At 35.7% G+C, this 24,371-nt stretch overlaps 1 protein-coding gene across 1 annotated transcript in view; it reads right to left on the minus strand.

The window, feature by feature from the left end:
- Positions 1-24,371, minus strand: part of LOC109111100 (A-kinase anchor protein 9-like) — a 112,314-nt gene that overhangs the window by 5,416 nt on the left and 82,527 nt on the right. Inside the window, exons 26-44 of the mRNA XM_042746015.1 lie at positions 23,218-23,344; positions 21,892-21,936; positions 21,185-21,331; positions 20,093-20,137; positions 19,879-20,013; positions 18,538-18,729; positions 14,702-14,791; positions 12,901-13,062; positions 12,682-12,820; positions 12,449-12,602; positions 10,352-10,502; positions 9,566-9,676; positions 8,643-8,783; positions 6,862-7,301; positions 5,307-5,418; positions 4,992-5,174; positions 2,442-2,639; positions 1,766-1,998; positions 77-168 (exon numbers count right to left, since the gene is read on the minus strand). Coding sequence (XP_042601949.1) covers positions 77-168; positions 1,766-1,998; positions 2,442-2,639; positions 4,992-5,174; positions 5,307-5,418; positions 6,862-7,301; positions 8,643-8,783; positions 9,566-9,676; positions 10,352-10,502; positions 12,449-12,602; positions 12,682-12,820; positions 12,901-13,062; positions 14,702-14,791; positions 18,538-18,729; positions 19,879-20,013; positions 20,093-20,137; positions 21,185-21,331; positions 21,892-21,936; positions 23,218-23,344 — 2,897 coding nt within the window. The remainder of the gene's footprint in view (positions 1-76; positions 169-1,765; positions 1,999-2,441; positions 2,640-4,991; positions 5,175-5,306; positions 5,419-6,861; positions 7,302-8,642; positions 8,784-9,565; positions 9,677-10,351; positions 10,503-12,448; positions 12,603-12,681; positions 12,821-12,900; positions 13,063-14,701; positions 14,792-18,537; positions 18,730-19,878; positions 20,014-20,092; positions 20,138-21,184; positions 21,332-21,891; positions 21,937-23,217; positions 23,345-24,371) is intronic.

Consider the following 24,371-nt stretch of genomic DNA (forward strand, 5'->3'; position numbering starts at 1 on the left):
AAAAATAAAATGTACCACGGTTTTAACAAACACATGAGCAGTAACACAATAAGAAGACATGTTCTGAGACTGTCACCTGTGATCTGAGCGAGACCGTTTCTGTTGATAATCTGAGACGCCACACTTCCTCCAGCTGCTCTCTGCCATCGCCTCACCAGAAACCTCATCCTGCAGGAGACAGCGTTCATCCAGCATTACCAGCCAATCAAGAACCACTCAATAAAACACTTTCCTAAAAATATATCATACAAATTGAAATAAACCTTTTTAAATTTAAAACAGTTAAAACACCAAAAATGACGTAAATCACAAAATGTAAAAATTAAATGAAAACTATGAGAACAAAACACTTACTAACATTAACTCTCAAAACATTGTAACTACTAAACTAATAATTCTAAAATAAAAACAATCAAATTGTGTTTGTAAAAAAATAAAATAAAAAAATCAATGAAAATAAACCCAAAAATGTGTTACACAAATCAAATAAATCTCTTCATATAAACAAATTAAGCTCTTTCCATTTAAAATGAGAGAAAACCACTGCATTTAATCATGATCCAAACACAGATGCAGCACACATGCAGCATGAGCAGTTTCTAATCTAAATTAGATTGCATCATTTAGAAATCTGAAGAAAAACAGAATGATCTGACTTTAGTTTTGTGAAACTATACAAAACATATCTGAAGGAAACAGCAGACGAGCTGAATGAGCCGCAGAGTCACTGACTGACAGCAGGTGGCACTCATGGACAGCAGTGATACAGTGTTTCCTTGGTTACCGCTGTAAACAAAGCAGAGCTGCTCTTATCAACAGCAATGATACAGTGTTTCCTTGGTTACCGCTGTAAACAAACAGAGCTGCTCTCATGAACAGCAGTGATACAGTGTTTCCTTGGTTACCGCTGTAAACAAAGCAGAGCTGCTCTCATGAACAGCAGTGATACAGTGTTTCCTTGGTTACCTCTGTAAACAAAGCAGAGCTGCACTCATGAACAGCAGTGATACAGTGTTTCCTTGGTTACCGCTGTAAACAAAGCAGAGCTGCTCTTATGAACAAAGCATGTGATACAGTGTTTCCTTGGTTACCGCTGTAAACAAAGCAGAGCTGCTCTCATGAACAGCAGTGATACAGTGTTTCCCTGGTTACAGCCTGTAAACAAAGCAGAGCTGCTCTCATGAACAGCAGTGATACAGTGTTTCCTTGGTTACCGATGTAAACAAAGCAGAGCTGCTCTCATGAACAGCAGTGATACAGTGTTTCCTTGGTTACCGCTGTAAACAAAGCAGAGCTGCTCTCATGAACAGCAATGATACAGTGTTTCCTTGGTTACCACTGTAAACAAAGCAGCGCTGCTCTCATGAACAGCAGTGATACAGTGTTTCCTTGGTTACCGCTGTAAACAAAGCAGCACTGCGCTCACGAACAGCAGTGATACAGTGTTTCCTTGGTTACCGCTGTAAACAAAGCAGCACTGCGCTCACGAACAGCAGTGATACAGTGTTTCCTTGGTTACCGCTGTAAACAAAGCAGCGCTGCTCTCATGAACACTACTTTATTATCCATCGTTCAGAGGAAAGATGAACAGAAAACACGTAAACTTTTCTAAAGACAGTCAGTTCCCCTCAGAGACACATTCATATAAACTCCTGCTCTAACTGTATCACGATTCAGATTTGAATCGTCACACATTTGAATCGATTTTCAACCGGCTCGTGGTTCATCGTTACACCCCTAGGGAACAGTGAAGGTGTGTGTGTACCTGGAGAGGGCGATGGAGACGCGCGCAGCCGATCTGAAGCGTGTGAAGCCCCTGCGCTGACGGCTCACAGACTCCAGACAGGTGTGTGCAGGGAAGCCGCCCATCCGGGCGATCAGAGACAGCGTGGCCTCCTCACACTCCTGAAATCCTCCCAGCAGCAGCAGAAGATACTTCTTCTGATAGATCAGAGCCTTCCGGAAGCTCTCGGAGCGCAGGTATTTCCCATACATCCTCTGTGGAGACAGACAGCAGTGAAAAAAAACTTTTTTATTTTTTCTAGACTCTTATACTGTATGTGTGTGTATTTATATATACATAATAAATACACACAGTACCCACATATATTATGTACACAAAAACTTTTATTTTGGATGCGATTAATTGCTTGACATCACTATATTATAAAGAATTGAGGTGATTTTTAATAGAATTTCTTGGTAACAGCACTGTGCTATTTATATTTGATATGAGCAATGATGTAACTAAATTATGCACATTTTAGGTTACCAGAGAATTATTTTTTTTTTACATTACAGTTAAAAGTTGTGCTCTTTTCTGTGTGTGTGCTGTACAGGTCTGGAATAAAGAATGTTTTTGCTCAGGTGGCCAAAATGTCCGGCCAATAGAAAAGTTCTGCTCAGCAAGAAAACAATGAGAGGGATCGTTGGTTGCTCACCCTGAGGGCCATGTTGTCCAGATCGACTGCGGTCAGATCCCGGAGTGTTTCGGAGCGATTCTCTGCTCTCAGACGGGTCAGTTCTGCCTCGGCCTGACGGAGAGACTTCTCCAAACGATTCCTCTCCTGAGCCCACGAGTCACGCTCGCTAGAAAACACCACCAGCTCCTGACGCTCCACGCCAGCCCCCATCCAACTCTGTTTAACCACAAGAACAACAGCACTTTATACATGCTGCGTCCACTGCGTCACTTAACATCATTTACTACAACACCAACAGAGAGACAGAAAAACACAATTACAGACAGACAGATATATTTTCTATATATATATTGTATGTGTGTATTTATATATACATAAATATACACAGAACAAACACATATATTATGTAAACAAAAACTCTTATTTTGGATGCGATTGATCACGATTAATCGTTTGCCAGCATTAAATATAATAGATTTTATATAGAAATCTAACATTTTTTATATTTTTTTAATATATACGTGTGTGTGTGTGTATTTATATACAGTACACAGACATATAGCATGTAAACAAACTTTTATTTTGGATGCAATTAATCACGATTAATCGTTTTGCAGCCCAAGATTAAAAGACAGTTTAAAGGATAGAAAAAAAGAAAGAAAGAAAGAAAGAAAGAAAGAAAGAAAGAAAGAAAGAAAAGAAATATAAAAAACAAAATGGACAGAAAGATAGAAAAAATATTTTAAAAAGGCAGAAAGGAGAATGACAGAAAAAAGAAAGAAAAGTGAACAAGACAGATAAGATGACTCAAAAGAGAAAGAAAAAGAAATAAAAATAGAGAAAGTGATAAACAGAAAGCTAGAAAAAGGACGGAAAAGATGCAGAAAAGATTTTAAAACAGCAAAAAAAAGAAAAGATTTCCTTATAATTATTATTACTGTCAATCGCAAGCATTTTTCAACCACTTGGTTAATTAACTGACTCACTTAATAAATGATTCTTTCATTTGTTCACTCATGTGGTGGCTGAGTTAATTGATTCACTGTTTGATTCTTTGATTATATCATTCACACTGTCTGTGGTGGGTTTCTTTTGTCTGTAATTGATTCACTGACTGACTGTTTGATTGATTCTTTAATTTGTTCACTCACACTCTCAAGCGTTGGTTTTCTTCTGTCTGTAACTGATTCACTGATTCATTCATTCACTGATTCATTCATTTGATCACTCACGATGTCAGCAGTGGTTTTCTTCTGTCTGTAACTGATTCACTGATTCATTCATTCACTGATTCATTCATTTGATCACTCACGCTGTCAGCAGAGGTTTTCTTCTGTCTGTAACTGATTCACTGATTCATTCATTCACTGATTCATTCATTTGATCACTCACGCTCTCGGCGGTGGTTTTCTTCTGTCTGTAACTGACTCACTGATTCATTCATTCACTGATTCATTCATTTGATCACTCACGCTGTCAGCAGAGGTTTTCTTCTGTCTGTAACTGACTCACTGATTCATTCATTCACTGATTCATTCATTTGATCACTCACACTCTCAGAGGTGGTTTTCTTCTGTCTGTAACTGATTCACTTATTCATTCATTCACTGATTCATTCATTTGATCACTCACGCTGTCAGCAGAGGTTTTCTTCTGTCTGTAACTGATTCACTGATTCATTCATTCACTGATTCATTCATTTGTTTACTCACGCTGTCAGCAGAGGTTTTCTTCTGTCTGTAAACTGATTCACTGATTCATTCATTCACTGATTCATTCATTTGATCACTCACGCTCTCGGCGTGGTTTTCCTTCTGTCTGTAACTGACTCACTGATTCATTCATTCACTGATTCATTCATTTGATCACTCACGATGTCAGCAGTGGTTTTCTTCTGTCTGTAACTGACTCACTGATTCATTCATTCACTGATTCATTCATTTGTTCACTCACGCTGTCAGAGGTGGTTTTCTTCTGTCTGTAACTGACTCACTGATTCATTCATTCACTGATTCATTCATTTGATCACTCACGCTCTCAGAGGTGGTTTTCTTCTGTCTGTAACTGACTCACTGATTCATTCATTCACTGATTCATTCATTTGTTCACTCACGATGTCAGCAGTGGTTTTCTTCTGTCTGTAACTGATTCACTGATTCATTCATTCACTGATTCATTCATTTGTTTACTCACGCTGTCAGCAGAGGTTTTCTTCTGTCTGTAACTGATTCACTGATTCATTCATTCACTGATTCATTCATTTGATCACTCACGCTGTCAGAGGTGGTTTTCTTCTGTCTGTAACTGACTCACTGATTCATTCATTCACTGATTCATTCATTTGTTCACTCACGATGTCAGCAGAGGTTTTCTTCTGTCTGTAACTGACTCACTGATTCATTCATTCACTGATTCATTCATTTGATCACTCACGCTCTCAGAGGTGGTTTTCTTCTGTCTGTAACTGACTCACTGATTCATCGGTTCACTCACGCTCTATACAGAGGTTTTCTGAGTTTGTAATTGATTCACTTGCTGATTCATTGACTGATTGACTGGTTCACTCACGCTCTCGGCTGATGTTTTTTTCTGTCTGTATCTGCGCAGCTCCTCCTCCAGCTTCAGTAACTGGTTTCGCAGGTCGTTCTTCTCTTCCGTCAGTCGGCTAACGAATCCCGTGAGCTCTGCGTTCTGTCTGAGTAAACGCTCATTCAGCAGACCGGACGATCCTCCTGACAGCAGCGCGGCGCTCTACACACACACACACACACACACACACACACACACACACACACACACACACATAACCAAACATGTATTTACAAAGGTCCATTATATGAATAAGCCACATTGTGTTACACTCGTGTCAATGTGCTCACTCACCTCTGGGAGAGCAGAGGGGGCTGATGGGATATGCTTTAACAGTGACATCACATCCTGTACATTATTGTGCAGCCATGCTAAACTGTCCCGGTCTGGCACTTCCCCAGATAACCTGCACACACACACACACAGAAACCAGGCTCCTTAATGATTAAAAAAAAAATGCATGTCAGTGGCTACCGTCACATTGAGAGTCAAGAAAAGCATATACAGGCAACACAAAATTAAACCCTGTGGCTCCTGATGATGTATTGAGGTCTTATGAAGCGAAACAATCAGTCTGTGCAAGAACCTTATTTACAGCATTATAACCCGTAATCCAGGCCTGGAGTGATGTCCGGTTTATGAACGAATCATTCTTTTGAACTGGTTCGTTTACTTGAACTAGTTGAACCAGTTCATCAAATCGGACTGAAGCATCCGAATCAGTTCGTATCTCGAGCAGCTCAGATCTATCAGAGCACAAGATCACTTTTATCAAGTAACTAATGCAGGAAATATCTGAGTTGCTTTTTCAAATAAGTATCTCCAGTTACTTTGTTTCTCATGTGTTGAGTGACAGCTCTGGTGTTGCCATGGAGACAGAAATCAGGAGTAAGTGCAGAGCGTTGTGTGTGAACATGATCTCACTGTAGTTCTAGACTAAATATGAACATGTGTTTACTCAAAAACAGATTCAGTGTTCCTCAGAATCAATCAAAACAGTTTGTGCTGATTTGCATGTGTGAACCTAACACTTGAATGAAGGAGCCAAATGAAAGTTTTTATGGTTTCTCATTATTTATTTTTTATGGTTTGTTGTTGTTTTCTAGTTTATTCACTTCTTATGCTTTAGACATCTAAAACATCCTGGTTTCACATCATTATTGGGAGCTTTAATAATATAATAGCGTATATGTGTCGGCACTGCGTGATTATGTAAACAAACTGTCTGAAAGAACCAGGTGTGTGTCGCCTGATAATATTTATAATATACATTTTTTTTGTCCCTTAGAAACGCACATTTTGATAGCAGCTTGAGTTAGGATGCAGATGCAGATTAATGTTCATTATTAAAATCATTAAAATTAACACACATGCACACATACACACACACACAAATCATACTGATATGTATGTTATGTTGGTCTCTGAATTTGTTTTTTGCATTTCATTTGTTTTTTGTAAATATTGTAATAGTCTGTTTGCATAATAAAAAAAAAAAATAAAAAATAAAAAAAATCATTAAAATTGTATCAATCTCATTTTTATATGGTGAAATGTAATTATTCTGACTGTTTGAGGTGTGTTTTTTGTTTTTTTTTGCCATTGGTTTTTCATAGTAGCATACATTTAGATCATGATAAAACAGTTACAACACAAATACAGCACCTCAGTACCATGTATGAAATTTGTATGAAAAACACTAGTCTAAATATATTTAGTATAAACACATAAACGCTGTAGCTTACCCACATTTTTGACACAATACCACTTGCCTTTGCCTCATGAACATTAATCGAACCTTTGTTATTATTACAGTCCTAGTGGAGCATCTCTGTAAGTGTTGTCGTACCTGTCAGGGCTTTCGCTGGTCAGACTGTTGATCTTGGCGGCGATGAGCTGCAGTCTGCTGAGGATGCTGGGGTCTGACCTCTGACCCTCATGCAGAGGCTCTCCCGTCTGCAACACCCAGTCCCGGGTTCGATCCTCTGCGCTGGCGCTCTGGTTGCCGTCCTCCAGCTGTCTCACGGCCTCCTGCAGTCTGTCTCTCTCTCTCTCCAGCCTCCTGACGCTGTCTCTCTCTCGCTCCAGCTCCGTCTGCAGCTCGCTCGCCCGTCTCTCCAGGCCGTCGCGTGTCGCCCGCAGTGCATTCTGGTCCTGGGTGAGGGTGGACTTCTCCTCGTCCCACTGTTGTTTGCACTGCAGCGCCTCCAGCTCGTGTCTCTCCAGCTCCTCCTTCATCTGCAGCAGCTGCGTCTGCAGGAGAGACTCCACAGAGAGCACGGCCTCCACCTGCACACACACATTTATATTTTCCTTAAAGCGGATGCACATTTTCCACAAGTTCATATGATTCTTTAGAGTCTTAATGAAAAGTCTGTAACATAGTTTGGTTAAAATTTCTCAATGGTAACGGCTCTTTTCAGAGCACGCAGTTTTGTAGCATAAAAAGCACCCCTATTATAATATGGTGTTAAATATGCAATACTAATAATATTGTTTTTAAAATTATGTACATATTTAATATATTAAATACAAAATATAATTATATACATACATTGCATTCTCAAATACTGTGCCGATCAGACATAAATTTATCCATCAGGATTTCACTGGTGAAAAGTGGACCGTGATATTATATTATTTTTGATAACATTTTTAATAACATTTTTCTCCAACCACTTAGCCTTGATTACATGAGCTTGAAAGAGGGGAAGAAAATGATGGCATTTTTTTTTTATAATGAATGAAGAATAATACTTTTTTATTTTGTAAATATATACATATAGGGTGTGTTTTTTTTTATCAAAAATACAGGAATTTTTTTTTAATATTGTGAAATATTATTATGATTGTAAAATAACATTTTTCTATTTTAATATACATTAAAAGACTAATTTATTTCTGTGATGTGCAGCTGTATTTTCAGCATCATTTCTCCAGTCTTCAGTGTCACATGATCTTCAGAAATCATAATAATATACTGATTTATTATCAGAGCTGCTTCATATTTTTTGGAACCTGTGATACTTCTTTGATGAATAACAAGTTAAAAAGAAGAGCATTTATTTAAAATAGAAATCTTTTTTAACAATATACACTACAGTTCAAATTGATGAGAAGTGATAGCAAAGATTTATATTTTGAATAAATGCTGTTCTTTTTAACTTTTTATTCATCAAAGAATCCTGAAAAAAGTATCACAGTTTCCAAAAAAATATATGGGGCAGCACAGATAATAAATCATCATATTAGAATGATTTCTGAAGATCATGTGACACTTTATACTGGAGTAATGATGATGGAAATTCAGCTTTTCATCACAGAAATAAATTATATTTCAAAGGATATTAAAATAGAAACCATTATTTTATATTGTAAAAACATTTTGCTGTTTTTTTCCTGTATATTTGATCAAATAAATGCAGCCTTGATGAGCAGAAGCGACTTCTTTAAAAAAAAACATCACAAGTCTTACTGATCACAAACTTTTGACCGGTAGTGTATATTAATTTGAATTAAAATATGAAAATTATTAAAACATGTTTTTCCTTAGTACAACATGCGCTGATGAGTAATGCAGTGTAAGATGAGGGGCATTTCTTGTGAGGTGAACAGCTGTGATTGAGTCACCTGTGCCTCAGACTCAGACTCCTGAGTGTTTGACGTGGAGCCGGTCTGCAAGCGCTGCAGCAGCTGTGTGTTCATCTCCTTCTGTTTCTCCAGAGCGCCGCGGAGCTCCGCCGGTCCAGCTCTCTGAGCCTCTACCTGCACCTGATCACACACAGAGAGCTCCGTCACCTGATCACTCACAGCATTCATACTAGTGTTCATTTCAACAACGAAAACTATGAGGAAAAATGCCTTTTTAATGATAACTATGACTATATCAACATGCAATTTCGTTGACGAAAAAAAGATGAGACTAAAATGTATTCAAAAACATAAAAACCTCTTTATTTTCATCAAAAAAAGGACACAGTGTTATTGCGGACTGCTCTACACGCCTCTACTACAAGAGCTTTCATGAGTGCGGTTGCCAGATATCAAGAGTTCAGATCCCTGAATCAGAGCTTCGCTGTTACACTGATACATTTTCTTCACAGTGTTTTGCTCATTTTGAGCAATCTGGCAACCCTGCGCACACACTCGCTGAAAACAAGCTGGAGTTTAGCATCTAAATGAAAGTGTCTCTCATCCGTTCTTGACTGTATTGTTTGTGATCGCTGAATTAATGCACTTACTCAACCGCTGTTGTAGGCTATTGACATCTGGAATTACTAGGAATTTCACTGTTATATATTTAATACATCAGTACCTTTGTTTTGTCTCAAGATGCACACCAGTAATGCTTTTTTCTAAGGCATGTTTATAAAAATTACTTAAATATCCTCATTGAACTATGATCTAATCCTGGTTTAGGCTAAGCTCCTTCTATGAAACCGGGCCTTAGTCGACTAAAACTAAATAGGATAAGATTGACTAAATATGATAAAAACTAACAAGGACTGAGACTGAAACTGAGAATAGGTGACAAAATGAAGAGTACTTGGCACCTGCGGCTGTGAGGAGACGCTGAGCTCCTGCGCCTGCTCTCTGAGCCGAGCTGAAACCTGTCTCTCTCTCTCCAGAGCCCTCGACAGCTCCTCCAGAGACAGCTTCAGGTCCTGCAGAGACACACGACGCATGGTATACAACCACTTAAAACACCTCTCACTTTGTTACTCATGAGCAGTGAGGGGGGTGATGCATTACAAGTAACGCAAGCTACTTCATCAGATTATCTTCACAGGTAACTAGTGAAGTAGGTAAAGAAGTTAAAGCATCTCAAGGCACAATACAAGTAACAAACTGTTATAGAATTAAGAAATTGAAATTTCATAATGAAAGTGACAAACTGTTACAGAATTAAGAAAGTGAAAGTGAAAGTGAAAGTGAAAGTGAAAGTGTAAGTGTAAAAACAAGCAAGAAGAAAAAGGAGGGGGGGGAATAAAAATATAAAAATAATTAAAACCACAAAACACATTTTATCCAGAATCTGTGTGTGCGCCAAGATTTAATAAAAAGATCAGGTTTTTATTCATTTTCCAAATTTAACCTTTGACCTTCAAGTTTGAGGGCTAGCAGAAGTAAGTTTGAGGAGATGGCAACTTCCAGTTATTAAGTATAAGCCGTCTAGCCAACCGTCTAGTGTGCAGAGTGCAATATTATCCATTATCTCCATTTCTTCATTAAAGTAGTATCTTTTTAGGGAGTAACACAATATTGTAATGCATTACTTTTAAAAGTAACTTTCCCCAGCACTGCTTGTAACCCATCAATATACACACAATCTATTTTACCTCCACTTCCTCTCTCTCGGTCTCCTCCTTCCTGTCAGACTTGCATTTCTCCTTCTCGAAGGCCCACTGCAGCTCTCTGGCTCTCTTCTGCTCACGAGCCAGTCTCTCATTCAGTGTGTCCACCTCAGTGACCTTCAGTGAGACCTCCGCCCTGTCACACACACACACACACACACACACACACACACACACACACACACACACACATACAGAGTCACACGCACACATGACAACACACACACACACACACACACACACACACACACACACACCACACACACACACAAACACACACACATACACACAAACACAGAGACACACACACACACAGAGAACACACACACAATCGACACACACCACCACAGACAAACACACACACACACCAAACAGAGACACACACACACACACAAACTACACACCACACACACGCACAACACACACAGAAACAAACAGAGACACACAGAGACAACACACACACACCACACCCACCCACACACACACACCACACAGAACCACACACACAGAGACACACACACACCCACACAACACACACACAGACAACCACACACCACACACACGCACAGAGACACACAACACCACGCACCAACACACACAGAGACACACACACAACACACACACAAAACACACACAACAAACCACACACACAAACAAAAACACACAAAAAACACACAAAGCACAGACACACACAACACACACACACCAACACAAACACCACACCCAAACACACAAAAAACAAACACACACACAAACAGGCGACACTAAACCCACACACATAACACACAGAAACAAAACAAACACAACACACACAGACACACACACCACAGAGACCCACACACACACACACACACACACACCACAACACCACACACACACAGCACAGACAACAGACCACAAACACACACACACACAAACCAAGCACACACACACAGAGACACACACACACACACACACACAGAGACAACACCACACAACACACACAACACAGAGACACACACAGACACACACACAGCCACACACCACACAGAGACACACACACACACACAACACACACACAGAAAGACACACACACACACAAACACACACACACAAGACACACAACACACACACACACACAAGACACACACAACAACACACACACAAAACACACACACACACACACACCCAGACAGACACAGACACACACACAACACACCACACACACACACACACAGATACACACCACACACACACACCCACAGACACACCACACAGAGACACCACACACACACAACACACACACACACAGAGACACACAACAACACAGAGACCACACACACACACAAACAAACACACACACACAGAGACACACACACACACACACACACACACACACAGATACACACACACACACACAACACGCATAGACACACACGCACACGCACATACAGTAGACAAAAACCTCACATACAATACACATACACACCCACACCCACACCCACAGACACACACACACACACACACACACACACACACACACTACACACCCAGACCCACACCCACAGACACCACACACACACACACACGAGAGACACACACACACATCACACACAACACACAGAGAGACACACACACACACACACACAAGAGAGACACACACACACACACCACACAAATTTTGGATGCAATTAATCGCAATTAATCATGTGGACAGGATGCGATTAATCATTTGAAAGCACTAAAATATAAAAATGATTTTTTTTTATTATTTAATTATTTTTTTTTATTATTTTATTTATTTGTTTTACAATTTTATTTTTTTTTTTATATATATTATTTTTTTATATTATTTAAATATTAATTGTACACATGTATTTATTTGTTTATATATATTTTTAAATATATTATCATATATTATATATTCTACATTTCAATTATTAAACCAAATTTATTTGTAATTACTAAGTTATATAGATTTTTACATTATTATGATTTTATTCAGACCTGATTTTTTCAGATATTTTATTATGATATATTATTTTATTCAATCAATCTTGTGTGCCATGATTTAATCTGTTAGAGTGTGTGTGTGTGTGTTACCGGAGTGTGTCGAGCTCCGTCAGGTGTTTGTGTTGTGACTGTAGAGCGCTCTCTAGCTCTAGTTTAGTCCGGCTGAGTTCAGTCTTCATCTCCTCCAGTCTATCAGAGCCGGATTCGACCGGCCTCGCTCCAGCCAGCCTCTCGCTCTCCGTTCCTGATCAACAAAGAGTTATAAACCTGTGTGCAGTGGAAGCTGGAGCTGGTGCTCTCAGTAGCTGAAGAGCGTGTCATACCGGCGCGGTCCTGATGGTGGCGCTGTGTTTGCTCTGCTGTGAGCGTGTGGAGCTGATCTCTGAGCTGCTGGATCTCTGAGCGCAGGCTGTGTCTGTCCGCGGCGCTCAGCGCTCCCATCAGCCCCCTGTGCCGCTCGTCCTGAACACAACACACACCCTCAGTCCCTGCTTACATTACTGTCCCCGCTAGCAGAAGAACAAGTGCTGGCGCATGCTAACCTGCTCCGCTAGCGCTCTCTCCAGCTGGCTGAGATGAGTGACAGCGTCAGCCGTGTCCAGTCGCTCCAGATGAGAGTATAAGAGGTTCTTCAGCACGTCTCGCTCCTGAACAAACACCTGCTGGACGGCTGAAAGCAGCTCCGCTCTCCAGTCGCCCTCCACCTGCACACACAGAACACAGAGCACGTCTGAACTAGTGCACAGGAGCAAACACACAGATAAACAACAAACACTTACAGGAACATAAAGGAATACATGCATTTTTGATTTAGTCCTACATTTATTTCTGTCTTACTTTTACCATTATAATAATTTTTTTTTAATGATTTAATTGTTTTTATTTAATTTATTACTCTTTCATCTATTGCTTTGTGAGCCTCCCTCATTTCCATGCTGCACAAAGTAAAAATAAACAAATTTATGAAAATAAATAAATACGGAAATAAATATAAATTAATAAATAAATAATATGTGAAAGAATAAAAAATGTAAAACAAAAGAAAATATTTCACAAAGAGCTAAATATAATAAAAAAGAATAAAAAATAAAAAACATGCTGAAATTAATTAATTCATAAAATGGTAAATTAAAACGAATAAGTAAAAATACATTTAAATAAAACAATAAAGCTTAAACAATTCATAAAAATTTATAAAAATAACAGAAATGGAAAATTATGATAATGATTTTAGATTAAAAACAATGAATCAAAATAAAAAATTCACACTAAAATTATCTAAGTCATAAAGATTAAAATAAAATGAAAATAACTTCCTAAAAATAAAACAAGAATGCAAAATTAATAAACAAAGGATTTTAAAATAAAAACCATCAAAATGAATCACAGAAGTGTCAAATCAAAATAATTATGGGTCAAAGACGGGAAAGGGTTTAAGCATAAAAACAATAAGTGTAATACTGCTTTAAATTGTTGTTTTTCCCCAAAAAAATAAAAATAAAAAAATGTTTAATTTAATTGCAATTGTGTTTTTGTTGTTCTGAGCAAATAAAAACATCATATTTTCCCCTGATTTACAGAAGAGACACTAAAATGTCATTCAGTGTAACAATCTTGTCAGGAACATTTACAACAAAAATCAATTTATGACATATTAAAAGTCTAGTTTATTTTAATTTCAAATAATATTTTGTTTTGTTTTAATTTTTTTTTTTTAGATTATCTACTAGTTCTTTATTTTATTTATTTAAAACACAATCAAATGTAATACGCTCCCTTATTCTTTTATATATTTTAATTTGTACACGTCAGAATAAACATGTTGTTTGAATTTTTACATAAATAGTGTTACACTGAATTTAACATATATTTATTACATCATATATATATATATATATATAACATTATTTCAACCAAACTTTTTTATCCTCCAAAAACTTATTTGAAACCTTAAAAGTAGACACTTTATTTACATCTAAGGTGCTTTCTATGAACATAAAAATCACTTTTGTACATTACATCTTAACGTCTTTGACCCTTACATAACTGTAAATATATATTTATACACACACACACATATATAAGTAAAAATAAAACAATTAAAATTACATTTATTAAGGACTAAATATAATTAAAACTAATTGCATTTGTTTAATCACACCATTTATTCCATTATTTTCCTATTATTACGTTTAATAATTAATTAATGTATTTGTAATTTCTACAAGAGTTCATGCATAATTAAATATGCAACAAAACATGAAATTCCAGACCATTTTTCAGAAGGTCAGCTGCAGCTCTTCACAGAAGTGTGTGTGTGTGTGTGTGTGTGTGTGTGTTCACCTGTGTGTCCGTCTGCAGTCTGCTGATGAGGAGCTGCAGAGACTCCACGGTGTTGATGAAGGCGTCTCTCTCGTCGCTCGTGGTCTGAGGGTGTTAGATGTGCTTCTCTGATTCGGTAGGTGGGAGATAGGAGGGACGTGAGCTGCTGTATTGATTCATGTTACGCAGCAGGCTCTGTGTGAACACAGCTGCACTACTGACTACATGCACACCAATAATGCAGCACACTGAGCTCTGACTGGCCACAGCATCGTGAGAAGAAGAGAAGCACGGCTTCGAAGTAGTGAAGTGAAGTCTGGGTTATCTACATTCATATCTGATTCATCTAATATAGGATGCGTTGGGATGCTAACATTTAACTATTAACATGCTGCATATTAGCAGTGTTTCATGCTCAGATGCAATGCTCGAGTTATCTGAGACGGTCATATTGCTTTTAGATAGGGATGCACGATATTGGGTTTTTACCGATATTTAATAAGATGCCCGATACCGATACCGATATATTTCCTTTTGTTTGGAAACAACACCAAGTCTCTCCTGTGTGGAAATTATAAGCAAATTATTTTAAACTTATTTGTAAGAATTAAAATATAATCTTTAATAATGACAGTACACTTTCAAAAAAAAAAAAAATAATTCCGAAAATATTTTAGAGCTCATAATTTGTTTAAAAAATATAACATTTTACACATTAATGAATAAATCAGTATATACATAAAATAATTAAATTTACAAGCGTCATGTTTGTGATTTTGATTATTCATGTGAGCTTTAGCTCCTGATCTTTAAATCAAAACATGCTCATGATTTTATGACTGCTTTATTTCTTCAGAAACACAGTCTAAATGTATTTTAGGTGTATTTTACGTTCATCATCTGATTCCGATATCGAACCGATAATGTCACGCTTCCATACTTTTAGATGTTTCTTTTTTAAAGATACTGAAGTTATAATAATGCAGCAGTGCTATTTTCATCATATTTGTTCAACAGCAGACATAGTTTGTGTATTCTGTATCGTCATCCGCTCGCTGTCTTCATCCTGCGGTTGGGTGTTATGTGTTTTATCCTTTATGGTGTAGGGTATAGGCTCTGTGTCTGTGTGTGCTCCTTCAGGTGTGCTGCGGTGAGGATCGTGACCCGCTCGCTGACTCCAGTCTGAACCGCTGTCTGTGACACACACAAACACATCACAAATTAATGCTTTTATTCATCAAGGACGCGTTCAGTTGATCAAAAGTGCCAGTAAAGACATCTGCGATCTGTGCAGGCCAGTGTTAATGTCACTGAGGAATTATTTTCATCAACGACTTTTTCTCAAAAAACAAAAATGAGACGACAACTAAATAAAATACACTAGTTTTCATCTGCGAATAAAAACAAGATGAAAATGTTAGGGAAGGATGATTTGGAAAGATATCCAGTCAGGACTGATGTCTTCTGTCGTACTTATATACACTATAAAGAAGTCTATTCTGCTCATCAAGGCTGCATTTATTTGATAAAAAATACAGAAAAAAAACATTAATCTTGCAAAATGTTATTACAATATAAAATAATGGTTTCTATTTTAATATCCTTTAAAATATAATTTATTTCTGTGATGCGACGCTGAATTTCCATCATCATTACTCCAGTATAAAGTGTCACATGATCTTCAGAAATCATTCTAATATGATGATTTATTATTAGAATTATCAACAGTTGTGTTTCCAAATATTTTTTTGGAAACTGCGATACTTTTTTCAGGATTCTTTGATGAATAAAAAATTAAAAAGAACAGCATTTATTCAAAATATCAATCTTCGCTATCACTTCTTAAAGGTACAGTATGTAATTTTGTTCTGTTATAATGCTACTCTGTGCAGTTATCACCGGTCTATTAAAACACACAACATTTTAAAGCATCTTTGCTGTTTCCATGTTTTATACAAAACACAACCGGAAATCGAGGGGTTATGACGTCAGTGTCAGACACAAACGGTCCGTGTCACTAGTTAAAACTGCTTATTTCTCTGGATGTAAACATTCTTCTAAACACTTGGGTTAATGTAAGTACACAAGTCAGCAAAATATATAACACTGTTCTAGTGGTTTTTGGATATTTTAATAAACAAAATCTTACATATTGTGCCTTTCGACACAATTTAACAAATGACTGCTGAATAAAAGTTTTAATTTCTTTAAAGTGTATAATGTTAGAAAAGATTTATATTTTAAATAAACACTCTTTTTAACTTTTTATTCATCAAAGAATCCTGAAAAAGTGTATCAAATCTGAAGCAGCAGAACAGTTTCAGCTCTGATAATAAATCAGGATATTAGAATGATTTCTGAAGATCATGTGACACTGAAGACTGGAGTAATGATGCTGAAAATACAGCTGTGCATCACAGAAATACATTACAGTTTAACAGAGATTCACAGAGAAAACAGCTGTTTTACATTATAATAATATTTCACATTTTTAACTGTATTATTCATTAAATAAATGCAGCCTTGGAGAGCAAAAAAGCAAAAAATATTTTAAAGTTTACTGAACCTAAATTTTTAAACATTACTGTTCATGAGACATAACATAAAACAAACATCTATATTTGTAGTAATGATAAATCTCTCACCACTGGCGTATTCATCTTTAAACGGAGAGACGGCTGGACGTTCAGACCTCACTGACGGAGCCTGAGGAAAACAATCATCTGATATCACACACTATACAGCCACAGCAACTTTAAAGAAGAATTTCAAAACTGACTTTATTATCTTAAGATATGTTTCTGGTTTTATTGTGAATTATTCATTAGTGCATGCTATTTAAAACAAAATAAAATGACTATTTTCATGCATGTTAAATTTAGATTTTTTACACATGTAACAAAGTAAAAAAGCATTTTTAATCGTCCCTCCACCAGCTTTGTGACTCTGAAGTAACATCAGGGTTATTAAAGCAAACTTACACCACAGAAACATTTTCTCTGGTTGGAACTAAACTTTTGCTTTGCTTGGTTTTGTTAGTTTAAACTAAACATTAACTGAAATAAAATAAAATATACATAAAACTTATTTTAGCTAGTTGTCAAGGCAACATTTCACATTTTCATTTAGTTTAACTTGATATACTAAAATAACAAACAGAAATAAAAAAAAAAAAAAAAAAAAATATATATAATATAATAATAATAATAATAATAAATAATAATAATAAATAATAATAATAATAATATATATATATATATATATATATATATATATATATATATATATATATATATATATATATAATATATATATATATAGTATATATATATATAAATAAAAAACTAATAAAAATTAATAAAAACTAGTCAATGCAACATTTCTAATTCTTCCATAAAAGACATAAAAAGATGAAAAATGATAAAAAAATAATTTTAAAAAAAAATTACTAAAACTAAATAAATTTAAAATGAAAACAGAAAATATAAAAAATCGATACAAATATTTAAAAAAATAAATAAATAAATAAAAAATATTATTAATAAATATCAAATGAATTAAATAATAAAAATGCAAAATTACGATAATTAAATAATTTTAAAATAGAAATGTAGTATCTCAATAAAGACCAGGCTTGAGACTAGTCCCAGACTAAAATATAAGTCTAGTCTGAGCTGTTTCAACTGAAAGAAACTTGCACTGACTGATCTTAAATACATTAGTGCCTTTGTCTTGTCTCAAGATGCACACTAGGCATGTTTATGAAAAATGATTAAATGTGGTATTTGAACTATGTGTTAGTCCTGGTTTAGTCTCAGTCCTGTCTGTGAAACATGAATGAACCGCAGATATCTGACCTGTGAGCTCCGGAGTGTGTGGATGGCGTCTCTCAGCGCTCGACACTCGTCCTCCAGCTGCTGGCTCTCTCTCCGCAGGCTCTCGCTCTCAGAGATGTGTCTGGCCTCCATGTCCAGGATCTCAGCCGCATGCAGCTCCTGCATCTGTGCGATCTTCTCCTCGTATCCCAGCATCATCTCCTGCAGCTCCGTCTGCGCACACGAGGAGCTCCTGTCAGGAGCAGACGGCTCTTCTCTTGTGCTTCTGTCCATCATATGTTGTTCTCTGTGTTTTCTTTTTTTTTATTTTGGGTTGGGTTGCTCGTTGGTTTTTTTGGAAGAGGTGTTGTGGTGCTGAATTTTGTTTGTTCTTCTGAGTGATTGATGGATGCGTCTCTGTGATGGGGGAGCGAGAGCTTTATATATCTGTGAAGGATCTGGACTGACGGTTTAGCTAAGCTCAGCTTTGATTCTTTAGTTCTGTGCATTATTTTGCTGCTGTCACTCCACACAATCGTGTACTAAAATTAATTAAAATTATAAAATGTGAAATTATAGTAATTAATTTAAAAATAAATAATTTAATAATTTATAATACATAATAAATAATTAATATAATAAATAATAATATAATATGTTTAAAATAAAAAAGTAGAAATTAAATAGAAAACTTAAAACGTAATAAGATCATAATAGAAAATTTAAATGAAACATTTAATTAATGAATGAATTAAATAATGGATGGAAAAAGTAGTTTATTTTTTTTAGTAAAAAAAAAAAATTTCAAATATAAATGTGCGATGATATTATTTATTTAATTATTGATGTACATTAAAATAAATAACCCAAACCTATGGAAAAAGACACTTACAAAAAAGTAATTAAATAATAAAAATGTAAAATTAAAATGAAATATGTTTTAATTAATGCAAATCAAAAGGAAGCACTTACTAAAAATATCAATTAAATCATAAAACATAAAATAAAATAATTTAAAAATAAAAACTAATATTATTACTAAAAAATATATATATTTATATTATATAATATACAATTTATATAATCATTAACTTAAAATTAAAATATTTCAAATACTTCGTAAAGTTAATTATATCATTAATGTAAAATTAAAATAAATAAAAAAATGTATAGAGATTTAAACTCTCTTCTTAAATTTAGAAAAATAAAATTAACAAAATTTAACAACATACTTTAGAAGACGGGTTCCTGAACATTTATATCCATGTTTTGACTATTTAAAGACTTTTATGTACAGTAAAATATTTGGAAACTCTAAAACAATCACATCAAGCACTAGGGGGAAGCAGACAGGAAGCTCAGCTAGAAGTGGACAGGAAGTACCTCGATCTCCTCCTGCAGTTTGAGGCTGCGCTCCTGGAAGCTCCTCAGCTCCTCTCTGGTGGCGGCCGCTTGACCTTTGACCTCCTGCAGCTCCTGCAGCAGCGCCGCCGTGGACTGATCGCCCTCCTGTGAGGCCTGTGGAGAAAGCAGCAGAGGTTAAAGGTCACAGCGAGCGTCCCATCAGACGTGTGGAGATCCGGCGGAGGACACTGACCCTGTGCAGCTGATCCTTCAGCAGAGCGATGCTCATCTCTCTCTCCTGCACAGAAACAACAACAGCAACAGCTCTCAGACTAAAGCTGCACCATTCAGGAGAAAAATTTGACTTTTCTGAGAAACATTGAAAATTAAGAAATGAGTTATACTGATTTTGTTATAAATAATTACTGAAATAATTTCTGATAATAAGAATTAAAACTAAAACATTAAAAATTCCTTTCCTTGAAATTAAATAAAGTGAAAAAATTAAATATTTTTTATAATTATTTATTTTATATCATTTAGTTGCCAAGGCAACATTCCTAAATTTTGTTAGTTTAATGTGATGTACTCAAACTGAAATAAAAATTAACACACACACACACACACACACACACACTCTCTAATACACACACACAAATTAAAAATGACAAAAACCACACAAAAGAAATATGCAAACAAAAAAAAGAAAGAAAAAACGGAACATATAAAAATAGTTTAAACTATTCAATTTTTTTTTAGAAAAAATTCTAAAATTTGCTTCTGCAATTTAAAATGAGATTTTAGTTTAAAAAAAAAAGACTTAAAATAAAATCATGTTTCCTGTGCTTTGCCTAAATTTTGTAATTACATATCAATTTACATATAATACTACTTATTAATAATATTCTAAAAATGATATAATGTATAATATATAGTGCTGTCAAAATGATTAATCACGATTAATCACATCCAAAATCAAAGTTTGTGTTTCCATAATATGTGTGTACTTTGAATATTTATTCATATACATACACATACATGCATATATATATTTTAAAAAATTTGTAATATATATAATTATATTTATAATATATATATATATATATATATCTATATATATATATATATATATATATATATATATATATTTATTCATGAATGTGTGTGTAAATATACACATCACACACACACATTTATTATGGAAACACAAACTTTCATTTGGATGGAAATCCTCATATATTTACTAAATTAAATCACAGCCTTTGTAATCTGATAATATGGTGATTTGGTTTTAATCTGGATGAGCATCTGAAGTGAAGCGAGTGTGCAGTGAAACACTAGAGACCTGCAGCAGCTCCTGCAGTCTGCTGCTCTGATCCCTGCTGCTCTCCAGCTCCTGCAGTCTGCTGCTCGCTTGACCTCTGACCTCCTGCAGCTCCTGGAGGAGCTGAGCCGTCTCTGCAGCGTCCCCTTCACGCGTGCTTGCCGAGACCTGCGCAGAGGAACAGGAAGTGAAGGTGTAGCGCTGAGCGGAGGTCATTTAAAGGTTGATTCGTTGCTAAGAGATGCTGTGATGTCATCATCACGTAATCACGACGCAACATTGTGTCACTGCATCAGATACATTTTACATGTGTTCATTTAGATCTGTTCATAAAGTAACAAATGCATAATATAATATTAAAATATAAATAACTTTTTAAATGCATTAAATTACTGAAAACCTACACATTTTTTCACAAGTTTTTATTTATTAGCGAGTAAACAAGTACTACACATTCTGAACAATTATACCTTTAACCAGTGTGTTAGTAGTTAGTATGCTACACTCTAAGAAAAGTGTGTAAAAATAGTGCACAATCTACTGTTAATATGAAGGATTTTTCTGTATTGATTTTTCCACTGTTTTTTTTTTATAACGCATTGTATTTTGCATTTTCAGTTTACAGGGTTTCAGCGGATAATGGATAAATGTGTTGCTAAGTGCATTTGGAAGAAGATGTTGCTAGGATAATCTGATAAGTTGCTAAATTTAGTAGTTTAATCCTCTACCTGATTGAGGGCCGTCTGGAGCTGCGTGATCGTGCTCTCCTTCATCTGATGAAGAAACAGCAGAAAACAGGAATCTGAGATTCACAGACACTAAAAACCAAACAAGTTTAAAAACATCACATGTTTAGCTCTGAAGGAAACCCAGGTGTGTAGCACCTTCAGCTCTGCAGAACCTTCTGAAGACATGAGTTTAAACTCTCTTAAACCAATGTGATGTTTTTTAAACACTGTTGTTTGTTTTTTAAATAAAACTGAAACCATAAAAATATTTCTGTTACTAAAAAAATAAATATATATATTTTCCTAATTTCTCCTAAATAAACTTACAATATATAAAATACTGCAATAGTAACATTTCTTATTTTTTATTTCACAATAATAATCATAATAAAAATTGTGCAGCCCTACAAGCATTAACAAAAATTAACTAGAAACTAAAACAATAAAAAAGCTACTTAAAATTTAAAATAAAATATCATCTAAAAACTCAATTTCAGTTAGTTTGTGAAATAAAAATGTCTAATTTTCATTTAGTTCAACTTTAAGTACTAAAATAACTAAAATTGAAATAAAAATGAACAAACTATAAAGAATTTTTTTTTTATTAAATAAAAAAAACATGACAAAATGACTAAAACTTTAACTAAAATATAAAATAAAAACTAATTCAAACTATAACAGTATGATACTAAAACAACACTAGCTATGTTTCCATCCACCTGTTTTTATGTGCATTTTGGAATATCGCATGAACGCTGGAAGGAAACGCCAAGATGCACATAAATTCTAAAAAAATGCACATCACAAACTTATGCGTAGAATTGAGTAGAATAAACTTTTTATCCGATAAGAATAAATGTCCATAAACTATGATGGAAACCGAATAAATTCCACCATTCGCATTAAAAAGTCATGTGACTTGTGCAATGGGACGAGAAAACCTGACTGACCAGCGGACCGATCTCATTCACATCATCTATATATTTCTATGCTCGTTCTGAAATGCCTGAGCAAAGTCTGTCATCAAAGTATTTAAGTGCGAGTTTATCAGGAAGTGATGATTTTGTTCTCTTTGACTCGTTGGATGGAAACAGTGCTTTATTCGCAAATGTTTTATGTGATATTCCAGTTTTGCGCACAAGTTTAGATCATATTTTTGGATGGAAACATAGCTACTGATCCACCCAGACACAGGTTTTGACTCATTTTACTCTTCTTCTTAGTTCTTCTGCTGTTCAGGAACAAAAGCATCTATACAACTTCCTTCTTTATGCCCTCACCGTTACTGCATATGAACATAAAGCAGTGTGAATGAGGAGTTTGTACCTCGATCTCCTCCTGAAGCTTGTGGCTCAGTTCTCTGTAGCAGTTCAGCTCCTCTTTAGTGGACGCAGACTTGACCTTTGACCTCCTGCAGCAGCTCAGACAGCGACTGACTGGCCTCACCGGACACCTGCGGACAGACAGAATCTCTTCAGATGATCTCAAACACAACGAATTCGTCAAAATAAAACCAAAATCATCACTTGTATCAGTGGAACTTTAAAAACGCTGTGATTTAATTAAAGAAATTATGCCAAAATAAAGCTCTGTGGTTTGCGACTTTTGAAAAAGAAGAATTAACGCTGGAGGAAACGCAAGATGCACATAAATTCTAAAAAAAAATGCACAATCACAAACTTATGAGTAGAATTGAGTAGAATAAAACTTTTATCCGATGAGAATAAATGTGCCTAAAACTAGATGGAAACACATTTGACCGAATAAAATTCCACCATTCGCATCAAAAAAAGGTCCATGTTGACTTGGTGCACATGTGGGACGGGGAAAACCTGGACTAATCAAGCGTGACCGATCTCATTCACAGCAAATCTATATATTTTCGATCGCTCATTCTCTAAAATGCCTGAGCAAATGTCCTGGTCATCAAAGTATTTAAAGTATTTAAGTGCGACATTTATCAGGAAGTGTATGATTTTGTTTCCTCTTTGCCCCTCAACTGTTGGATGGAAACAGTGCTTTTACTCGCAAATTGTTTTATGTGATATTCCAGGTTTTGCACACAAGTTTAGATCCTATTTTGGGATGGAAACATAGCTACCTGATCCACCCAGACACACATTTTTGACTCATTTTAAACATGCTGTGTTCTTAGTTCTTCTGCTGTTCAGGAACAAAAGCACTTCTACACAACTTCCTTCTTTTATGACCTCACCGTTACTGCATATGAACATAAAGCAGCGTGAATGAGGCGTTTGTACCTCGATCTCCTCCTGAAGCTTGTGGCTCAGTTCTCTGTAGCAGTTCAGCTCCTCTTTAGTGGACGCAGCTTGACCTTTGACCTCCTGCAGCAGCTCTGACAGCGACTGACTGGCCTCACCGGACACCTGCGGACAGACAGAATCTCTTCAGATGATCTCAAACACACGATTCATCAAAATAAAACCAAAATCATCACTTGGCTCAGTGGAACTATAAAA

The sequence above is a fragment of the Cyprinus carpio genome, chromosome B19 (genome assembly GCF_018340385.1).
Source record: "Cyprinus carpio isolate SPL01 chromosome B19, ASM1834038v1, whole genome shotgun sequence".
Taxonomy (NCBI): Eukaryota; Metazoa; Chordata; class Actinopteri; order Cypriniformes; family Cyprinidae; genus Cyprinus; species Cyprinus carpio.